Genomic DNA, 20980 nt, shown 5'->3' on the forward strand with positions numbered 1-20980 from the left:
GTTTTTTTTTTTGGAACTTGAATTTTTTTTATGTATTTTTAGAATATTTTGATATATTGATATTAAAAATAATTTTTTTAGAAAAATTATTTTAATATATTTATAAAAAATAAATATTTTAAAAAACAACAATTACTATAATATCAAAATATTAACGCGTATCATATTGGTCCTTCCAGCAGTGGCAACCATCATGTTGTATATGCAATCTAGCTAGTTTTTCATAAGATATTAAGATATCCAAGCTCTCCCATAAAAAGAACAGGGTGCTCCATGAATTGAGAAAAAGGATTTTGATTTACAAACCTTGCTTATAAAAAAGGGAAAAAAAACAACTCAAATAGTTCAGCTTCTGAGAATCAACATGCAGCAAACACTTCGCAAACATGTGTGGCCTGAAACTAAAAAAAAAGAAAAAAAGAGGACTCAAGAAGCTATGTCATGGAGGGCGTGCAGATCATAAATTTAATCTTTAACCACCAGCAGGTAGAGAGAAGCATTTTACCGTCGAGTCTAGCTGGGAGCAGTAGGCCAGCCCTCCTCCCAAGTACAACAGTATTGAAACAGCAGATGTAAATTAAAAGGAGGATACAGTTGATCCATGTGGACCATTTCTTTGTCTCCTTGGCTTCGCGTGAAGGACGATCGTCCTTGCTACCAGCCCTCCGTGCATTAAGTGCTTCTATTAATGGCAAGGGTAAAGTATATGAGCATCAGTGTGCCCATGCTGGACCTGAAACCAACAATTACGAGTATCAATAAGTCGCACACAAGGGAAACTGCTGCTTGTGCACAATGTGCAGTGTATGAGATTCAAGAAGGTGCATGTTTCAGCTAGCATTGTGTCCAATACAGGTCTCTAGTCACTGCTCATGCCCTATTAACTATCATTGCCAAAGATATAGGAGAGCAGACAGAGTAACTAAGATACCTTAAGATGAAACTTCAGAAGAATCTGAAAATATAATCATGGGATACTCACATGGTTGCAAATATGAAAAGGATCTTCCGAGGACTAATTGCCATTAACCGGTTAAACCTCTTGTTCCATCCGTCAACCGGGTCTGCGAGATTAGGGCCGCCAGGGGTTGTTAGGGAGGGACCGAGTGCTTTATTGGTGACTAGTTGCTGCTTCAAAGGATCCAGCTGAGAGCTCCCTGCCACAAAATATGCAGGAAACATAATTCATGTGCTAAGCACCAAATACTTCTTTTCTGTCATGCCATGTCTTTGAGAATTAACAGAAAAGGGCTCGACAGGATATTTGGGAATGTTTAAGTTAGCTTCTCAGCCAAGAACAAAATTAATGCCTATCAAGTCTCAACTAGGAAGTGAAAACCTTTCTGTAGTCATCAAACTAAAGTATATTGGTTTCGTTCATGTTCCTTGGCTTCTAGCTTCTCAGTTGTTATATTCTAATCTGCCACTTCACCCACACGCACAAGCTGATACCCATGGATATTCATGTAGAGAGTATGAAGCATAATTAGCAATCACATCTGGGTACCTTTTATCAGGAGTTTCTTCGCTGGTTCATCAATGCCTTCTTCTTCATTACCAGTCCATCGTTCTGCTCGGTAAGACCATTTTCGAGACAGCGCTCTCTACAAGCAAGTCAAGAAACAGCAAATAATGTCATATTCATCAACAAAAGAAAACTGTTGTATGTGCATGAAATTAAAAGACAGAAAATGATAGAATTTGGAATTGACAAAAGGACATGCTGCTCACTGTCATTTTTGGGCTCCCGGAGCTCCTATCTGATGGCTGTGCAAGGCTCTCCATGTCCAGCACAACAAAAGCAGTTTTATCCAAAGTTGCAGCATCAGTCTGTGGACATAGCATCTCTTCATTGGTCAAACAATATTTAAACTTTATGAAGACATGCAAATTACTAGTAAATTCACTCTTCGATGATGTTGGCCAACCAAATTATGATCTTCGGAGTCCCAAATGCAGCAGTGGGAGAAAGAGAGCAAAATATCCAAGGAGTTTTCACATGCTTTCTATGATCATTAATTTAGAGTTCAGTGAGTGAAGCAAAACCAGAAAAACAAGCCCGTGAGTCCACATCTATTATCGGGGATGCATTATAGACCAAAAGCTCCATATTCCCTTAAACCACACAAACTTCACAAGTAAAAGTAGCAGAATCTTGGAACAGTTTATTGAAGTGATTTTATCATAGAATACCAAAACTGATATGAATAATTTTATGATGATAGTCTACAAAAGCTTTTTATTATAAACTGAAGTGCTAGTAGATTGGAATGCCATTAGAAATGCAAAATATAGACGATCAAAAGAAGCAGAAAAGGAGAAGAGAGAAGAAAACAGTAAACTGGCACGCTCTAGAAATGATGTTACCGCTGTTCCCATTAACACTATCTAGAGGTTTCAGCGTTCTCCTCTTGTTCATGGAGCCTGTTTCATCCCCACTCTTCTAACTTTATAAACACTTAACGAGGTGTTTAGTAAGAAAATCTTGTATTTTTATTGCTTAAATAGAAGTTTTTTCCACTCCAAAATACAGGGGCATGCTTTTTGAGATGCAAGTATACATGATTAATTTTCAAGAAAAAAAAAAAGAATAATCTTGATTTTTTATTAGTTGCAAAACTATCAACGATACATGCTCACCTTAATATCTATTATAATAATCTCAATATTAATCACTCACCTCCTCAACCTTGTATCTACAAATATAAATGACATCCTTTTTATATATTAGAAGTAACTCGTAATTTGTTTTTTATCAGAAATATGCATATAATTATGGACATTTATCTTATCAATTATACACTGTTCATAACGTGATAAAAAATATATAGATAATTGTGGACATTTATCTTATCAGTTATCAAGGAGGGATTTTGGTTGAGATTCTGTACGCACAGGCTCGAATCTCGCGGTGTGGAAAACAACATGCCTAAAGTAAATTCGGAGCAGGATGAACTTATTGTTATTAATTAATCCATAAGAAAACACAGTAACGAAACTTACCCAGATCTCTCCAAGATCTGGGATTATAATAGTAAGAGGTTAATTGGTGGATGGGTTGAAACCACAGCAAACTGAGAATAATATAGAAAATGTCCCTTTTGATAAGGCCTCGTGCTTGAGGAAGGGAAAGCAACCTTCAAGCAATGGAACTCAAACAGTAATGGCGAGCATGTTGTCATCCCAGAAAATCAGGGTCAAATACTGAAGAGAAGAAGGTAATTACCATTAGCAATTAATTTTCATTCTTGAAGAATAAAAAATGGCATTAGAGGCCTAATCCAGCTGAGCATAATAGAATAAGCTTGCAGGCAACACTTCATTTAGCTGCCACCTACTCTTTCTAGGGCCACCCGCCATGCAATGTGAGAAAACCGAGGCACCAGAGATTTAATTCAATGTGAGAAAATGATATAAGTTGAGAATCTATTTCGAAAATAGCAGAGCTCGAAGATAATCATGTGTCTGAATAGATTTTGGACACGACTGTTATTCTTAATTACAACTGTTTAGTCAAATATCTCTTACAAAATTAATTAATCTTAATTAATTAAAATATAAAAGTGAATTTATTGGTTAAAAACTAAAAAGCACGAAATGAAGATGATAGTGGTGACTAGTGGTGAGGCAGAAGTCGAAAGTGGTCCTTGATGGGCTGGGCTAGAGATGGGTCACCCAGACAACTACTACTCTTGAACGTGATGGCTAAAGCTGTCCAATATTATTATTTTTTCCAAGTAGTTCCTTGTTTTGGTACTCCACGGGATATCTGCTGTAGCTCTCCACACAAAAAAGATTCCCCTGCCTCTGCTGGCATGTCTCTCTCTTTCGTCTTCGACGCACGAACGAGATCCGAAATTGAATATAATAGTATTTATTTTACAAAAATAAATTCCTCAAAATAGACTCACACTCGGAAATGCCAACACCCCTGAAGCCCGAACCTCTTGCTGAAATCTCGAACCCATCTTTGGTAAACTTTTTGTGAGTTCATGGCCGGATTTTGTTTGTTGTGCCTTATGCGGTACTCTATTTTTTTTCTTTTTTCGAGAGATTCTACTGTTAAGTGGAAAAGGAAGCAGGACTAGAGGAACTGGTTAATCAAGCTTTTCCAACAACTACCCTAGATGGTGTGTACAGCCCCTCTAACCCTGGCCATGGCTATGTCATCTGGCTCATTGGTTTTTTTTATAAAAAAGAGGATACAATGCAAGGAATTTAACAGCACGCTAGTACCGATTATGAGTTAATTTAAGATATATGAAAAATAAAAGCCAGTGCAAACCAAAAAAACAGAGAAAGAGATGAAATCTTGAATGGAGAGGAACGAATGGAAGATTAGAAGCAGAGCCAATTACGCAGCATTAATCGTCAACATGATAATCTTTGCCCATGGCAAGTATTAGCATCGAGATTGGTGGGAGTGAATTGCAGTAGAATTCAGTTAGCTAGAATTGTATGCAAGTTTAAGAGACGAAGAATTAAGAGAGGTTGCATGAGTACCTGCACGGGCAACTCCTCCATTGCAGATTAAGATGGAAGCAGAGCCCAGAAGCCAAGAGATTAAAGAGCCCCCGCCACTGTGAAGTACTGATCAAGCAAACGGATAGGGAGAATATGTATGTATAGCACTCTCTTGGGTCTTGGAAGAAGCAAACTCTTGTCTCTCTCTACTCTTTCAGGAAGGAGGGGAGTAGGAGCTGTTGAAACAGAACATCAATCTTTTTTTCCTGCATCTTCCATGATAAGCTACCGATTACTGTATGATATATTGATGTTAAAAAAGAAAAAAAGGTGACGTTTATGATGTTGAAGCTTCGCTGTTTCTTATTAGTTTACTAGTAATTCAATTCCTAATCTCTCTCCCTCCCTCACATCTCTCGAGTTTTTTTCTCTAAAGCTCTTGTTTGACCCGTGACATTTTTTCTGTCGCGGCGTTGCCTTTTTTTTTTTAAAGGCAAATGTTTATAAAGTTCCAAGTCTTTTTATCACTGTTATTAAACCTATCACGGTATACAATTCAACGAAAGATACACTTTTCTTGGGGCAGCTTTTAAAATAAATTAGTAGCGCATTAATTTTTTAAGTATTTTTTATTTAAAATTATATTAAAATATTATTTTTAAAAAAATTAATATTAACACATCAAATTAATTCAAAAATATATATATAAAATAGTTTAAAACTAAAGAAATCAAAAACTTTTTAAAATTAGAATTAAATCACAATATCAAACAAGATCTAAACTTAGTTGTCAAAATAAATCAGAACATTTGCTTAAAATAAATTAAAATAGTAAAGATTTAATAATATTATTTTTTTGAATATATTTTTATATAAAATATATTTTAAAAAACAATTATTATCACACTCTCAAATATTATCGTGCTCTCAAATATCTTTGAAAGCTCGTTAGGAACAAAAACTCCCATGAAGGCTTGCTAATTTGACGGTGCAGGTAGGGGTAGTATAGTCATTTTACAAGGGGATCGCTCGGGTGATTAAACATCCACCAGAAAGCCCAGCAGCCCACCATGAATCCCACAACGTGAGCCTTTCCATTTTAATGACCAAGCCTCATGCTTGATTGCTCTATTTGAGAGTCTTGAATTGCCAATTGTATTCGTTTCTCCATGTATTCCTCCATAAATCCTTTGAATGTATTGAAGGAAGTAATGCAATGAAGAACAACAAAAGATGGAGTGAATTGTGATTCCATTCAAGAAAGAATTAGGTGGTAACCAAACAGTATTTATCGTCAAAGTGAAGTAATCGCTCTTCAAAATACAACCTTTCATGACCATGGGAATAGGGCCCAGAAAACAGTGGTAATAAAATCTGCCCAGCTGAACAGGACAGTTACTATCCTATCACCATCCTTAACAAACCCTTCAACAAATGTCAAATAGCACATTATATAACTTCAGAACTTCTATGGCTGCAAGCTAACTAAACCAAATATTGAAGATGGGAAACTTTACAAGATTGTACTCTACAAATGCCTAGTTGAAGATTCAAGAATACATGTTTTTCCAAATTAAAGCCGCCATGTTTACTAACCGCTCAAATGCTCAAATGTTCTTCTCTAGGCAAGCTCTGAACGGTATCTGACCATCTTCCAGGTGAATGGTCACTGCTATTAGATGAAACTCGAGCCTCTGCCCTTGCATCTCTGATCATCCTAAAGACGTCCCTCATTGACGGCCGGTTATCTGGTGTGAGTGAGACACAAGCCATTGCAATGTTTACAAGAGCCTGGAGTTTCTCCTCCGCTGCCTCATTACCCGAGGCAGGGTCATCTCCGGACTCGGTCTCTTCCTCGCGTACTGACCGAACCCACCTAGGAATATCTGGACCATGCTCTTGAACAAGGTCCTGGAAGGGAGTCTTGCCAGTAAGAAGTTCCAATAGGAGTACGCCAAAGCTGTATACATCAGCTGGTTGGGTGGATGGTTTTCGTACGTCTCGGATCTCGGGGGCTCTGTAGAACAGAGAAGTGGCACTGGGTTCCTCCAGTGAGTCTGGATTTTGGAACATGGTCAGACCATAGTCAGTAAGGCAGGACTCAAATTCAGGGCCTAAGAGGACATTGGAGGATTTCAAATTCCCATGGGTTAACCCAGGGTTCTGGTGGATATAGAGTAGTCCAGTTGCCAAGTCCTCAGCTATTTTGAGACACGAAGTCCAGTGAAGTGGCTTCCCACCGCCTGAAGTTCTAGTTCCTGTAAAAGAATTCAGAAAATGTTAATGTAGGATACTAAAAGAATTCTCCTAATACAACAGGAAATGCAGATGATAACTTTGCATTAGAATTTCTACGAGCTGAGACCAATATTTTATGGATTGACATTACAAGGAAAGAAACTCATGATTTTTATGCAGAAAGTTTATTGCAGGGAAACGAAAAAGGCATTTTATTGATGAATGTTCCAGGTTGATTCGGAATTGCAGTTTCTTCCAGTCCAATAAAATACTACTTGAACCTTTGAAAATTTGGTTGCGACTAATTCGTTAGCATTATAAATATTTTCAGTTCTCAAATCCAGTCAGGACTCATAAAGTCAACCTTCCAAGACCAAATGTGCATCCAAGCAGCAATTTCAAAAGCATACTAGTTTGTGAGTCAACAATTACTGGGGTTAGCAAGAAAGGAAAGGAAGCAAACATGTCACGGGATGAGATAAGAACAAACACAAATTCAAGCGAAACTATTTGAGTCTCGAATCATTAAAATCGGTTTAAACACGAGATAAAGAGGTCATGGTTGCTGATTTACTGCTCTGCTAGCCAAGATGATGTTTAAGTCAATAACCCTCTCAACCAGAGAACTCATACCTGCTCATTGCTGATAGGTTCTTGAGCAAAATACAAGACAGTTTCAAAGCACTGGATTAAAGGAATAACTCTCAAGGGTTCGACATAATGCAACTCATGAAGCAAAAATAACAAAGTTGATGACAAGGAAAATCGACCACTGCATGCATCTGAATTGCAAAGTTAAACTGTTTCATCAACTATTCTGTGGAGAATGTAAGGCCTTGCGGAGAACAATTAGCTTTTCCCCCAATTTCTCACTTCTACAAACAGCAGAACAAGAGGTGACAAAGTTTTTAGTGAATAAATATTCTTAAAAGAGAAGCAATTTTACATTTTCCTGTGAACTTCAGAAGCCAAGTTTCCTTTCCTTGGTAAACCTTCTCTCTCTTTCTACTTGGTCTTAAATCTGTTCAATTACTGCATTACTTAAACATTACAATGTGCAGTTCTTCATTCATATTAACTTTAGGATTTAGGAATATAATTTAAAGACTTTTTGACCAAAAACAAATAAATTTAAATATGTTTTTCTTTATAATTCTCTGAAGAAAAAACTGTCGGGAAATGGCATTATCACAATCTATAAAAACAAGTATTAGCTAACAATGTAACAAGAACAGTGGGTATATTTAGCTTAGCGGTACTCTCTTGAAGGAGAGGGAGTGTATATATATATATTGGTGGCTTCCACATTCCACAGCCAATTTAACTGCAAAAAAAAATACATTTGGACACCATAACCATGCAAGAACACAATAAATCAAAAGGCAAGCTGGAGTCAACAGACACATTCGGCACATGCAGGTATCAGAGTATGTTGTCAATTTTAAAGCGTAAACTTCTTCGAGATTGAGTTTCTTGTTGTTGAAAAAAAAAACTGTCCTTATTTACCTAAATCTCTAGAAAAATGATAAAAAGATACTACTCCATTATTATTGTTAGCTGCTATTTGTTTTTTGATTTATCAACTACAGCATTAATATTTTCAAAGACCAGACCCCATCAGGCCATCCCCGTAAGATTCTCTCACTATTTGTTATTATAATAGAGTTGTTTTTCAAAATATTTTTAAAAAAAATATTAAAATATTATTTTTATTATTTTTTAAAATTTATTTTTAACATAAAGACATCAAAACTATTTAAAACAAAAATCAGACAAAAAAAAATTAAAATTTTTTAAAAATACCGTTTCTGCTGCAAAAACAAAACTGCAAGAAAGTCATGCAAGAAAGTCTAGAATGCCTATAGCTATTGGGGTCATTCCTAAGTATACCGATGCTCAAAGAATATTGACCCATGTTTGAATTATAGAGTATCTGCAACATGATCATGTTTACAAATCTCTCTCCAGGCATTTCACTCCATGTTCAGTTCAAAGTTAATAATGATTGATCAGATGATCTCCAAAAAGTTAGAATTAGCAGTACTGGAAAAGCATATTAGCCTTGTCTTTTTTCTCTTTTCTTTCTTTTGTTGTGTTGTCTCCCTCTTTCTTCTTCGGTTTTGAATGAATGGCCGCTCACTCCACCAGCTCATTTTCCTGGCAACTTTCCAGGGAGACAGAGGGTACACAAACGAGGGGCCACAGCTGCATTGGATGAGATCTGACGGTTGAGGTGTTTAGATGAGCCACGTGTGCCAGTCTACATTTTTATTCTTGTTTAATTTCCTTGACCTCCTACAGAGTATCCGACTCCATTAAATACAGTAGAATAGAGCTCCTCCTTTGTGGCACTGTGTCTTTACTCGACCTTAGAAATTATAAACACAGTCTATCTATGGCCAAAAAAATCGAGGGCCAAGCCAAGAATGGAAAATGTGGCAGGTGGGAAAAGCACAGCACATGACATGATTTGAATCGAGGGAGGGGAACATGCTACCCCATTTTGCTGTTGGCATTCATCTCACCCTCTTCTTATGTGAATATAATTAATGAGCAATGCATGGAAAGCTAAGAATGGATACCTAAATTTAATTTTCTTTTACGTCTAAAAAGTGTTTTTAAATAATAATAAAATACATTATTTTAATATTTTTTAAATAAAAAATACCCTGGAAAACAATCATTACTTGTCACATTCAAACCTCAAATCAAAAAACCATTTATTCCAGCCACAACTTGCCTAACATTCAACAGATTGGACCGTTAAATATTGCTATTATCAGGCAACTAGAAGCAAAACACAAAGGAAGAACCAAAGGAAAGAGTAAAATAATTGATCAAATCAGAGAAATAATCATTACTGATTTAAACTAATTAATTGGAAAATAAACGAAGAGTGATTTAAGCGACATACCGTGGAGGAGAGAAAAGAGACTGCCGTTGGGGAAATAATCATATACAATTAGCCTTTCCTCCTTGGCCTGGAAATAAGCTCTGAGTGGGACTAAGCTGGGATGCCTTAGCCTACCAAGCAAGTCCATGTGTCTCCTAAACTCCTCGAGCCTGGGATATCTTGCATCTTTTAACCTTTTAACGGTCACGATGAACCCAGACTCCATCACAGCTTTGTAGGTACTCCCTATAGTACCCCTCCCCAAAGTCTCAGCTGACGCCTTCAATAAATCCTCCAAGCTGTAACTCATCTGCTGATCCCCTGCACCCAAGAACACCAAACTCCCTAAACCCTCACTCTCCCACGAAAACCCCCCTTGTCTTCCACCATTATTACCATCCATGCCACCTACACCTCCTGATGCTTCTCCTCCCCTTTCAACCCCGACAACCCCTTTGTTTCTCTCTTCTACCATTGATGGCCCTTCTTTCTTGTTGCCATTCTTGAAACAAAAACAGCATACCAAAAGCAGACAAGTTATAAGAAACACAAACCCACCGGCAGTTGCTGCTACAATCTTGATTGTCTTGCTACGTTTGGACGTTGGTTTTGAAGATGGATAGGTTGGACTTAAAGATGGTCCGAAATTTAGATTGTTGCAAGGGTTCTGAATCTGTACACCACAAAGATTGAGATTGCCAATGAAAGAGGGTGTATTGAACCTAATCAATGGTGGGGTCACGGGAATTTGACCAGAGAGTTTATTGTTAGACACATTGAAGAATCTTAGACTGGTTTGGTTCAAAGGAGGAATTGATCCAGTGAAGTTATTATCTTCTAAGTAAAGAGCATACAAACGACTGAGGTTGAGGATTGACACTGGGATTGGACCAGAGATTTGGTTTCGAGCTAAAACTATGACTTTTAAACGGTGTAGGCCTGTAATGGAATCTGGGAAATCACCGGAGAAGTTGTTGCTGTCGAGGAAGAGAGATTTGAGATTGACAAGGCCAGAAAGATTTGGGATTTGGCCTGAAAGTGAGTTCCCTTTGAAACTCAAGACTCGAAGTTGGTCTAGTTGATTCAAGATTTTGGCATCCAGAGTACCACTCTGGTTTTGGTACTCTACAACAAGCTTTGTGACCCTTCCATTCTTGCATTCTTTGACACCTTGCCATTTGCACACATTGGTTCCATGTTGCCATGGGAGGAAGTTTAAAGGATCAATGGCTGATTTGAGGGTTAACAGGGCCTCAGCATCGCCTGATCTAACTGGACAAAGAAGAGAAACAACAGTGAAGTATAACAATGAGAAGAGAAAAGGGTACCTTGAAACCAGAGGTTCCATCTTAATCCTTGAATTGAATGTTTTTTTTTCTGAAAGTCGACTCTAAAATAGAATGGAGGGTTAATTTTTTTTGTTCTTGTTTCCAAAAACAGCTGAAGGATATTAAAACCTCCAAAAACACCGAATCTTTGATGTGCTTGCCTTGTAGTAGTCCTAGTAGCAAAATCTTTCCAAAGACCCAGAAGGCCAAAATCACTTTCAAGTCCTGTTTTTGGCGCTTCTTAATTGGAAATACCACAACACAAATCACTTTTAAAACACCAAATCTTCAAGATCTGCATATCACCAGAAGACTCGAGCTTGAAAAACCATCTTCATCAACGAAGATGCGCCAAGAAGTTGTCATTTTCCGTTGACTGCATTAAAACAGTTAGACAGCTTTGAAACAACTTTTTGAAGCAGAAACATGCAGGCAGGCAGTAATGGAAGCTCGTCTACTCACTCAGATGGGGATTTAAGGCCAAATAACGCCTCATTGGTGAATTTAAGTCTGAGGTTCAATCAAAGTAAGACACAGGGACTGACCATTTGACATCGTTTCTCCAACTCTTTGCTTTGAACTGCTTGCAAAACTCACGGACACAACAGCTTAGCCTTCACGTGAGCTGAACTCAGAACTTGCAGACTAGAAAATAGTAAATCTTCCTTTCCTCTCTGATTTCTGGAACTACGAATAATATAATTCCCAAAAGGCATTATTGAACAGAGGAAAATTACAATAATGCATCTATTTTTATCTTTATTCCTTTTCTGTTCAATTTATTGGGCTGCTCAAAACCCAAAACCCCGTTATTTAAAAAAAGAAATGTTGAAACTTTGAGGTGATGAGATCCAACGTAAACTCCCTCAGCTCCTCTTTCACCTAAACTCTAGTGAATCAGCATCGAAATGCAAAACCCAATTCAATAAGCAACCACCCCATTTGCTTGCTTTGCCTCAAGAATCAAACCAAGCAGTACTAGTGCAACCAGAGAAGTGTGTTACAAGTGAAAGAAAAAAAGACTTTTTTTTTGTGGTAGGTGATGAAGATGAAGCAGCTGGGAAATCAATAAAACACGAAATTATGAATGAATGATACAAAGCTAGGAAAGCCCAACCCTCTCCCTCCCAGATGTCACATAGATCTACCTGTAATATCTTGTAGCCTGTTCTTATTAATTATAACAACTCCACAAAAAAGTAAATGGTGTGGTGTGGTCTGGTGGTAATAATTCAAGAGTGAGTGTATGTATGTACGTACGAATGTGTAAATGGGAGCGGTAGGCCTGCTGAGTAGAAGAGAAAAGGAACAACCTTATATTTCACTAGGCGTACAGTTAAGAGTCTCGAGAAATGGGTGAGGGAAATGAAGGCAGGCAAAAGGATGGAGACATGCTTTGTAGACAGTGATAAATTCGGAGTTAACAAGAAACGTGGCAGCATTAAATGGGAGTCAAGTGGGTGGCATTACGTAGTTGAGCTCGCGTTATGGCTTTCGTGTCTTTGTTTGCTGGTGCAATCCCCGTACGATAGACTGCTAGTGGTAGCAACAGTTTTTCTTCTTCTTCTTCTTTTTGAGCACGATTGTATTTATGCTTTAAAATTATTATTTCAAACAAAAATATTTTTAAAAATCAATTATAATCACACTTCCATCCAAACACAACATGCGCTTAATTGCGTGGATGATGAATGGGAGAGCAGCTAGCATATCAAGTCTTTGTAATTGCAAGCTGTCACGTTGAATTTTATTTGACAACCAAGGTGATAGATGATTTTGGACCAAGATTACGATTTGCTAGGGTAGACAGTCCCGACGATGTTGCCTGAGATCCAGGCCGAAGACGTTGATCGCGCATCCATGTTGAACGGGTCCTTTGAATTCCTTCCTTCTTCGCTGTATATGCTATTATTATGGAAACAGTAACTTCTGCTGATCAAGAGAAGATTTATTTAATATGAGAAGCGGTTTAGTATCATTTTTAAAAAACATTATTTCGTTTTCAGTTTTTTTAAAATATATATATTTTTTTTCTAGTTTTTATTTTTATTTTTTCCCTTAAAAATACATTTTGGTTTTATTTGATAGCCGAGACCAACCTCTAAGTTTAACCATGATTTAGACTAAATTGGGGTGGGGCCAGAATTAGAGCCATGTTTGAGCCACCTAAGTTTTGAGTCTAAACTCTAATTGCTTTGAACTTAGTCTCAAATTACACCTCAAGCGCCCTGGACCAGGTTCTGATCAAACATCCTGACATGAACCCAACCAAACTCAGTCTAAAACTCAAGCGCACCAAACCAAAATCCAAGGCTCCTCGAACCCCCTAAATCCACCCTCATCTCAATCCTAAGAACCTCTGGTCCCAACTCGAACCCTAGACCCCTATATATGGTCCCAACTTGAATTTTGAACACATCAGAACCGCTCTCGACTAGAACCTCCGGGCCCTGAACTCGATCTTGTCTTAAACACCACACTGTAAGGCCTAGTTCTAGATCACCCCGGATCTCATCCTAGCTTGAACCCCAAACATCTCAGATCAATTCCTAATCAAAAACCTTAGTGCCTCAAATCCTGTTCTGGTCAAAACCCTAGCATTAGTCCTAGACCAGATCTTGGACATCACGATCCATGTCCAGACCTGAACCCTCATTGTCAATTTCCTAGCTCTTTAACCAGCTTGGCTCTTAAAACATATGACAAAAGTATTAAAAACTAGTTTGAAAACTTGAAATCACTTTTCTTTTCTTTTTTTCAAAACTTGTTGCTATTTTTTGAAAAGAAAATAAACAAGTTTTTATATTTAAAAAAAAAAAAGAATTGAAAACAAAAGACGAAAACGACACCACACAACTCACGAGATTTTTAGGCTGGAATTATGGTGTTAGTTATCTTTATAAAAGTGTCATGTCTAGATGCAATTAACTCTGTTATTAAGAAATATTTTAAATTTCAATCTTAAATTGGTACGATGAAGGTCCTTCCATAAATTGAAAATGCTCCCACTTTGATTTAAGGAAGCATGATAAAATTATTCTCTGCGAGTCTAGAAAATGGTGACGAGTAACGACGGACCAGTCAAACATGACAAAATGTTTTTTTTTTTTTTTTTTTTGGAAAATAGCACTGATCACTTGCGTTCGCTATTCAGACAACCATGTTGGTCCAGCCCATTAATCAAGCAATTAGTTATTAAAAAAATACAAGAGCTACCTAGAGAGGGATCTCAATCACATGAAGTCCATGTTTCCTCTAGTTGTGCCACTTACCTGGTCTAGCTGTTCCGAAGGTCGCTCGTCTGTTTTTGCCCCTCGGGTTGACCTTCCTTCCAGGTATTAGAAAGTATAGGTATTAGAAAGTATAGTTATTGTTGTTTTTTAAATAATTTTTATTTATAAATATATTAAAATAATATTTTTTATTAATCTAAAAATATTAATTTAAATCAAATAAAAAATATTTTAAAAATTTTAAAAATATTTTTAAAACGTGAAAACAAATAAGATATTAAGTGGCGATATCAGCTACTAACCCAGCAATATCACGACAGCAGTGATATATACAAAGATGCTTTTCAGACGATTATTTCAATGAAAAATGCACCCTATCATCATTTGTGAAAAACACGACTCTTTTTAGGCTTAGCAGTAAACAAAGCCATCATCCTTGATTGTAAACAATTAAGGATACTATAAAACAGCCCATAGTCTTTAAATGCGTAAGACGAACCAAATAAACAGCTTGACTGCTATGACTGAGCCCGAGCTGCAGCTCTTTCTAGTGCCCTCAACCTGTTAGCTTCCATGCGAGCTTTCTGTTCTTCCGAGATCGAAACTTCATTGGAGCAGCTAGCTCCATTAATTTCATTTGGTAATTCCATGTCCCTCCTGTCCAAGGTCTGAGTTGGTTCCTGTAGTTAAAATGACCATCATACATTATTAAATATAGCCATAGCTCATACATTCTCCTCATTCTTTTTAAGCCTAGACCATTGGTAACATACCACCTTCGGAAACAACAATCCACTTCAGGACTCTTAATCAAAGTTTATATGAGTTGGCAACCATAGTTCTTAAACTTAAACTAATGATTTGTTGGCTCTTGGATTGAAGAAATATACATGCACCAATAAATCCAGCCTAGCAAAAGAATCTACAAAATGGAAATCCACCCGCAAATACACCCAAGAGAAACAGAAGCATAGATCATGATATGGATTTCCTCATGTTTTAAGGTGATTCCTTTTTCTAGTGAATTCAAAAAACCATGGTGAATTTGAGGCTTATCTTCCTTTCCTCTTTGTTCTAAATCACCACCAAGCTATGTCATTTAAAACAAGGAACAAATCAGGATCTCATGGTAAATCTTTCAATTAATGTTATCCATAGGCTATTACCAAAAATAATAATTAGCATTAAAATTAATGAATCTTTGAGAACAAGAAGAAACATTAGAATTATATATTTGATTATGCTATCCACTAAATGAAATATCAATTGCACAAGTTCCTCTTTTCTGACAAACAAAGAGAACCACAGATGTGAGGAAATAAATAACCTTGGAAAAACTTTGAATGAAATAGCACTTACTTCAGTAGCCCTATCATAAACCTCATGAAGCATGTCTTCTGGTAAACCATCCACATCTTGGTTCTTTGAAAGTGGATCTTCCTCATTATGAGTTACCTCAGAGTTCAAGCCTTCATCAGGTGTAGATAGATCTAAGAGAATTCAACAAGGACATGAGAACCGCACTAAGGTATAAAAACAAAAGCATCTTATGTTGGCAGCAGTACTTAATCGGATGCTTGAGCTCAGTCAAGTGTCAAACAGGTGCAGGTTTTATGAACTATTTCTTGCCAAAATGTTGGGCAAAGAATACAAGTCAGATCTCAAGTTCAATAAGGAACTATCAAGCCAATAAACTATTCTGTTTATAGCCCCAGAGAGAAAATTAGGCACGATGTCCTAACTTGATTGAAAAAAAAAATTGAAATGCATCTCTAGAGCATAACAGCAAAATGACTTAATTTTATGGGAAAGTATCAAGCTATCAAGCATCCAAACATGAGACAGATTCTCTTGAGAGGAATCCCTTCATGCACTGATATTAAACAACAGGACTGTCACTAAATTCTCTCAAAAACCCATTTCAAAGGGAGCATTATTAGATAGTGGCTCTTTTTTTTTTTTTTGGGCTCTAGTCAGGATTGATCAGCACCCAAAGGTAGTCTAGCTACTTTAGAGAGCCATTTCTGCCAGAATGCTCTAGAACATAGTGTCGACTGCTTGTTGCTTACATGTGGAACAGGAAAATTGGTAGCCTAGCACTGAGAATGTTGCAATGTTGTGAGTTATATCAAGAAATTTCTAAAGACCAATGACAGAGGGAAGTTAAGCAAGTCTATCATAAAAAAAATGAAACTTTACCCATAAAAATTCTAAAAGCCAACTAGAAACTTAATTTTTTCTTTTCATTTACATTTTTTTATTGGATGAATGGTTGCACATTCACCTATGCTGTTATCCATTTCTAAGAGACCATAATAACCATAGAATAAATCATGTCCCTTCAAAGGTATACAGAGTATGTTTTGGTTCAAGGAAAAAAACCCAATAAATATGCAAACATAAGTGAGACCAGAATGCGTCTGTAACAGCAAGACAGCCAGCATACCATGCTCAACATTTGCACTGACATGTTCAGTTAAGGATTCACGCAACTTTGTTGGATCCCCTCCACTGGCAACTCTCTCTCTCAATTCTCGAACACACATCTGCTCAAAATAGTGCAAAAAATTAATATGAGAAGATTCATGGAAGTTGTCTGTGTGCATACATATTCGTGCTTTGTATGTTCTGTTGCCCAACACCTTCCACAAAAGGTCCTTAAGCAAATCATCAGAAATACTGGATCTCCTAATAAGCTACTTTGGCTATAATTGTACGATCAGTTCCTGCCTTAAATTCATCTTAATTAAGGAAGAACCACACGACAAACTCAATTTTTTTGTTCATTTATTCAAGCATGTAATTTTATTTATTTATTTATTTCAGAGGGGGTGTACCAAAAGAACACCCTCTGGTAGCTTTTATAAAGTTTAAGCTACAGTCCCACAAAAAACATCTAGTGCATATCAAGTCATACTTACAACAATGTCAAATTTCTTAAATTGCTTATGATATGATCTGCGTTAAGCATGGGCATTCACTTTACATTTACAATGATTAAACTTATGGTAAATGGCATTCATTTTTTCTTTGAAAAACAATGATATGTGTGTGTTGTCACGATACCCATATTCAGTATCTACATGTTAATAAGCTTAGTAAATCATCTGCTATGGTCTAAAAATACCATTTTGGGCTCAATCTATTTTTCCAAAAAGAACTTTCTTACCTTAGCACGTTTCGTAGCGGCAACTTGCTCCACCTTATGTACAAATTGATCAAATGAATAATAAGGGAGCAAATGAGAGTGCCATTCACTGTATAAACCGATCAAGTTTCCCAGATCACTGACCTACAAAACAGAACAAAAATAATTGAACTTGAATAAAATAAAATCGAGAATGAAGTTAAATAACCATCAGACAACTAAAGGAAAAGGGTTGCAAATATGAAAATAAAATATTTAATTGATGCTTGCTTGAAATTGATCAAAATTGCTAAAATCGAAAATGGTACCTCGTGCCCGCGGCCACGATACTTGAAGTTGCGAGGAAAGTGGCGAAGAATGAAGCCAAGCCCATTATCTTCCCCGAGTAGAAGCTCGGGTGTGAGCTTTGGCCTACTTCTTGGCACTTTCTTCGGTTTCTCTGCTGCTTTTGCCGGTTTTGAGTTGCTACCACTGAAATAATTACTGTTATTGCTGCTGCTATTGTTATTAGAAGGGAAAGATCTGGGAGAATTGGGATTGGAGCTAGGGTTAGGGTTAGGGTTAGGGTTTGAATCAGGGCAGTCACGGGACCAGTGGCCTGGACGTCCACACTTGTAACAACCAGTCGGTGCTGCGTTTGTCTTCTCCATTTTTACAACCTTCGACCAGTTAGCGATCGATTTTTTGTCTCCGCTTCCTCTTCCGTTTCTGTGCTTTGTATTTATTTTCTTTTTCCTTTTTTCATTTTGGCGGGAACATAGGGCGGGATGTTTTTGGTTCTAGAGGAGGGAATCAGTTTGGGACCTTGGGGTAGCGTCACGTGTAATTTTATTTAGAGAAATTTACCGCAAACATCCTGTAAATTTAAAATTATACTTATCGGATTTTAAAAAGTTATACTTTGCATTTTAAACTTTACGATTTTCAAAAAAAAAAAAAATCAATAGAAATTACTTGATTATATATAAATTTATTATTGTTTTTTTATTAATAATTAAAAAACCCCTAAGCCTATTAAAATTACAAAACTATCCACCCATCTTCTTATCCTAAATACCAAGACTAGCAGCCACCTTCCCTTTACATTTGACCCCTCAGCAACCACCATCGTCAATCTTCAACAGTCACCATTTACTAATGGATTTGCACGCATTTTTCTTAAGAAGATGCAAATGAATAGTGTAACCTTCCACGTCTGGTACTATCAGTGGTGAATATCAACATACTGGAGAAAATTACGCGAGGGTGTGAGGCAGGGGTTTTATTTGCCCATAGTCGCGGAGCTATTGGTATTTCAAGGCCCGATACTGCAAGTGAGCTCAAATTATTTTTGCAGCGCCATTGACTCCCTCCTGGTAAGGATTCAAGAGCTGATATCACTGAAATGGTGGCTTCAATGGGTCATTCTTGTGATAAATTTGCAGACTTGTTGTCTTAGTATATGGCTTGCAAGGTTTATGGGCCTTGTCCTGATGATTGGAGCCTTAGCCAGAGGTTGATTTTGCGTGGATGAGAGCCTCTGCCCAGAAGAAGATGCCTTGCAAAGTCTGTTCCAAAAGTGGATCCTATCGTTTTTGTGTTTCACTTTGGAAACCTGTTAGTGAATAGATTTTAACTTGGAGTGGTCTCGGTTGCAGGAAATTTGAGTGCTTGAGTAAAAAGAAATTGAGTGAGTGGAGGAATTAGAATTGGATTTGATATTTGTGGTGGGTCTGGAACTTTTTCTGTGTGTGCGTGGAATTCAAGATCAATGGCGCGGACAGTGAAGCCATGTTTAGCAACAGTCTCATAATCCACACTCAAAATCCCAACCTTTTCTCGCCACGAGATTCAAGTACCTCAAATTCTTCATTTATGCAAAATCAAGTGCATTAAACGCCCGCAACCGCACAATAAGGAACCCGAGGAGCAGAAGTCCCAGAACCCATACACTAGTTTCAAAAATCCCTTTCTTTTTCTCTCAAATCTTCCCTCCGCTTCGTTTTGAAGCCATCTCCACACACCTGCAAATAAAAAAACGCTGAACTCAATCTCAATGGCCAACGATCCACAGCCGAGTTCCTCTTCAATCTCTACAAACAAATTCACCCCGACTCGCTCCTTCTCGGACTCACTCAACTCCTTTTCTCCTCTGGAAACACCTCACCCCCGCCACCGACGAGTCCTTCCTCTACCCCGTCAAAAACTCTCTCCTCTACTATCCTCCACACGAAACCACAAAATTCATCACCAAAAAGATAAATGACACAATCTCCGAACTCGCCGCCGTAGTTGTTGTCGTTCATGTTTCAGTGTGTTTCCGCTCAAAACAATCAAAATATCCAAGAATCAACGCTTTTAAACTTCGCTCGACTGAGTAGTACATCGGATATATACGGGTACCTAGGTTATTTTTTCATATTTAAAAATTTGTTTTGATTGTGAGGTTATGTTTTTTTTTTTTAATATATTAAAATAATATTTAATATTTTTTAAATTTATTTTTAATATCAAAAAAATTAATTTAAAATAAAAAATATTTAAATTTTAATAAAAAAACAATTTCAACCTCAATGTTATAAACACCTTTAAAAGTATTAAATAATTATATAAATCATATATTGAGATTTCACTTAAGAGTTTAAGTTTTTAAATGAGATAGGTATCAAGACTTTATTAATTAAGTAATTATGAATTTAAATTTCATTATTTTCATTCTATTTTATAAAAAATAAAACAAAAAATAATGTGAATATGTATGAGTTTCAACCTTGAAAGACTTTCATTTGAGGGAGTATATGTAAATTTTAAACTTAAAAAATTTTCATTTAAAAGTGTATATTGTAGAATTATATAAATTTTTTTAAAAAATATCATCTAAAAATTTTGGTTATTGAGTTAAATTGATTATTTGATAAAAAATAATCGCTGTTATATTTTCAAATAATACTTCATTTTTAAGAGAGGTTTCATACTGTAGTTTAAATTTTTTTTCAATAGGTTTTTTTAAAAAATATATATATATTAAAATTTATTATAAAATACTCTTAAAAAACAATTAAAAAATACACGAAAACTGTGAATTTGTTTTAAAAAAATCTGAATTTGACTAGACGCAAGGGTAATTTTATTTTGCTATTGGTGACGAGTACGTGTAAAACACGTGGCATATAGGCCCGACAAGGAGCATAACCTGGCCGGGAATTCTCCGCACGAGAGGCAACACCACCTGGCCGGCCAGCCCTACTTTATTATAATCTCATACGCAAACAGGGAGCAATAATTAACGTCCACAGATGCACAGAACATTCAAAAGATCAATCTACCGCATGTTGCCCCTTGCCAGCCTCGTAACAAGTATTTGGGCACTGGCGAGGCTACTGTTCCAGGCCTCTAGAAAAGGTTTCTGGGCTTCTCCCTGGTTTTTCGGTTGGGCCCATTGAGAGATATGTTTAGGCTGGACTGTAGAAGGTCGGATTGGTCAGGTCACTAACAGGCTAACAGCGATGCAGTTCGATGACCAGAAAGCGGTCATGAACGAGGCTTATTCCTCACGCGAGACCTGCAAAATAAAGTTCTTTGCTGTAGGCGTGGAATCTTTAAATACTCGAGTTCGTAAATATTTACGAGAGCAAAAATTGTGCAGGGGTGTAGAAAATATGTTCATGACTAGAAGAGAGCATTTCTCTCCTTTCTT

The 20980-nt window shown here is 36.9% G+C and overlaps 3 protein-coding genes across 6 annotated transcripts; all 3 read right to left on the reverse strand.

Moving 5' to 3' along the window:
* Window positions 1-237: 237 nt before the first annotated feature.
* On the reverse strand, window positions 238-4849 carry LOC7459068 (uncharacterized). Of its 4 annotated transcripts, XR_002984182.2 has the most exons (6): window positions 4504-4849; window positions 1732-1830; window positions 1508-1604; window positions 983-1157; window positions 506-733; window positions 238-401 (listed from the first exon to the last, which is right to left on the reverse strand). XR_002984182.2 is itself a non-coding variant. In XM_002315782.4 (5 exons), exons 1-5 carry the CDS (start codon window positions 4522-4524, stop codon window positions 673-675), a joined length of 453 nt encoding a protein of 150 aa, XP_002315818.2. In that variant the 5' UTR covers window positions 4525-4849; the 3' UTR covers window positions 238-672. The 4 variants fall into 4 exon arrangements, 3 of the variants coding, with proteins under 3 accessions (XP_002315818.2, XP_024465974.1, XP_024465973.1); XM_002315782.4 differs by having other exon boundaries at window positions 238-733; XM_024610206.2 differs by lacking the exon at window positions 4504-4849 and adding an exon at window positions 3227-3432 and having other exon boundaries at window positions 238-733.
* An 849-nt stretch (window positions 4850-5698) lies between these two features.
* LOC18102532 (inactive leucine-rich repeat receptor-like serine/threonine-protein kinase At1g60630) lies at window positions 5699-12310 on the reverse strand. Its single transcript, XM_024611383.2, has 3 exons — window positions 11386-12310; window positions 9617-11299; window positions 5699-6722 (listed from the first exon to the last, which is right to left on the reverse strand). The coding sequence occupies exons 2-3, from the start codon at window positions 10941-10943 to the stop codon at window positions 6064-6066; spliced, it is 1986 nt and encodes a 661-aa protein (XP_024467151.1). The 5' UTR covers window positions 10944-11299; window positions 11386-12310; the 3' UTR covers window positions 5699-6063.
* Window positions 12311-14484: 2174 nt separating this feature from the next.
* On the reverse strand, window positions 14485-18108 carry LOC7459070 (uncharacterized). The gene is made up of 5 exons (XM_002315784.4): window positions 17613-18108; window positions 17326-17448; window positions 16603-16702; window positions 15516-15646; window positions 14485-14836 (listed from the first exon to the last, which is right to left on the reverse strand). Exons 1-5 carry the CDS (start codon window positions 17952-17954, stop codon window positions 14675-14677), a joined length of 858 nt encoding a protein of 285 aa, XP_002315820.2. The 5' UTR covers window positions 17955-18108; the 3' UTR covers window positions 14485-14674.
* Window positions 18109-20980: the final 2872 nt, after the last annotated feature.

The sequence above is a fragment of the Populus trichocarpa genome, chromosome 10, assembly GCF_000002775.5.
Source record: "Populus trichocarpa isolate Nisqually-1 chromosome 10, P.trichocarpa_v4.1, whole genome shotgun sequence".
Taxonomy (NCBI): Eukaryota; Viridiplantae; Streptophyta; class Magnoliopsida; order Malpighiales; family Salicaceae; genus Populus; species Populus trichocarpa.

What these genes read in the sequence shown, in the direction of transcription:
- LOC18102532 (XM_024611383.2), bottom strand. Translation starts at nt 10,943, where the DNA reads ATGGAACCTCTGGTTTCAAGGTACCCTTTTCTCTTCTCATTGTTATAC. An exon ending in TCTCTTTTCTCTCCTCCACG is followed by an intron (nt 6,723 to 9,616) that starts GTATGTCGCTTA and finishes ATTCTTTTACAG; the next exon opens with GAACTAGAACTTCAGGCGGT.
- LOC7459068 (XM_002315782.4), bottom strand. Translation starts at nt 4,524, where the DNA reads ATGGAGGAGTTGCCCGTGCAG. An exon ending in CCGGGAGCCCAAAAATGACA is followed by an intron (nt 1,605 to 1,731) that starts GTGAGCAGCATG and finishes ACTTGCTTGTAG; the next exon opens with AGAGCGCTGTCTCGAAAATG. An exon ending in CTTTTCATATTTGCAACCAT is followed by an intron (nt 734 to 982) that starts GTGAGTATCCCA and finishes TGTTGGTTTCAG; the next exon opens with GTCCAGCATGGGCACACTGA.
- LOC7459070 (XM_002315784.4), bottom strand. Translation starts at nt 17,954, where the DNA reads ATGGAGAAGACAAACGCAGCACCGACTGGTTGTTACAAGTGTGGACGT. An exon ending in ATCGTGGCCGCGGGCACGAG is followed by an intron (nt 17,449 to 17,612) that starts GTACCATTTTCG and finishes TCTGTTTTGTAG; the next exon opens with GTCAGTGATCTGGGAAACTT. An exon ending in TTTATGATAGGGCTACTGAA is followed by an intron (nt 14,837 to 15,515) that starts GTAAGTGCTATT and finishes TTTTAACTACAG; the next exon opens with GAACCAACTCAGACCTTGGA.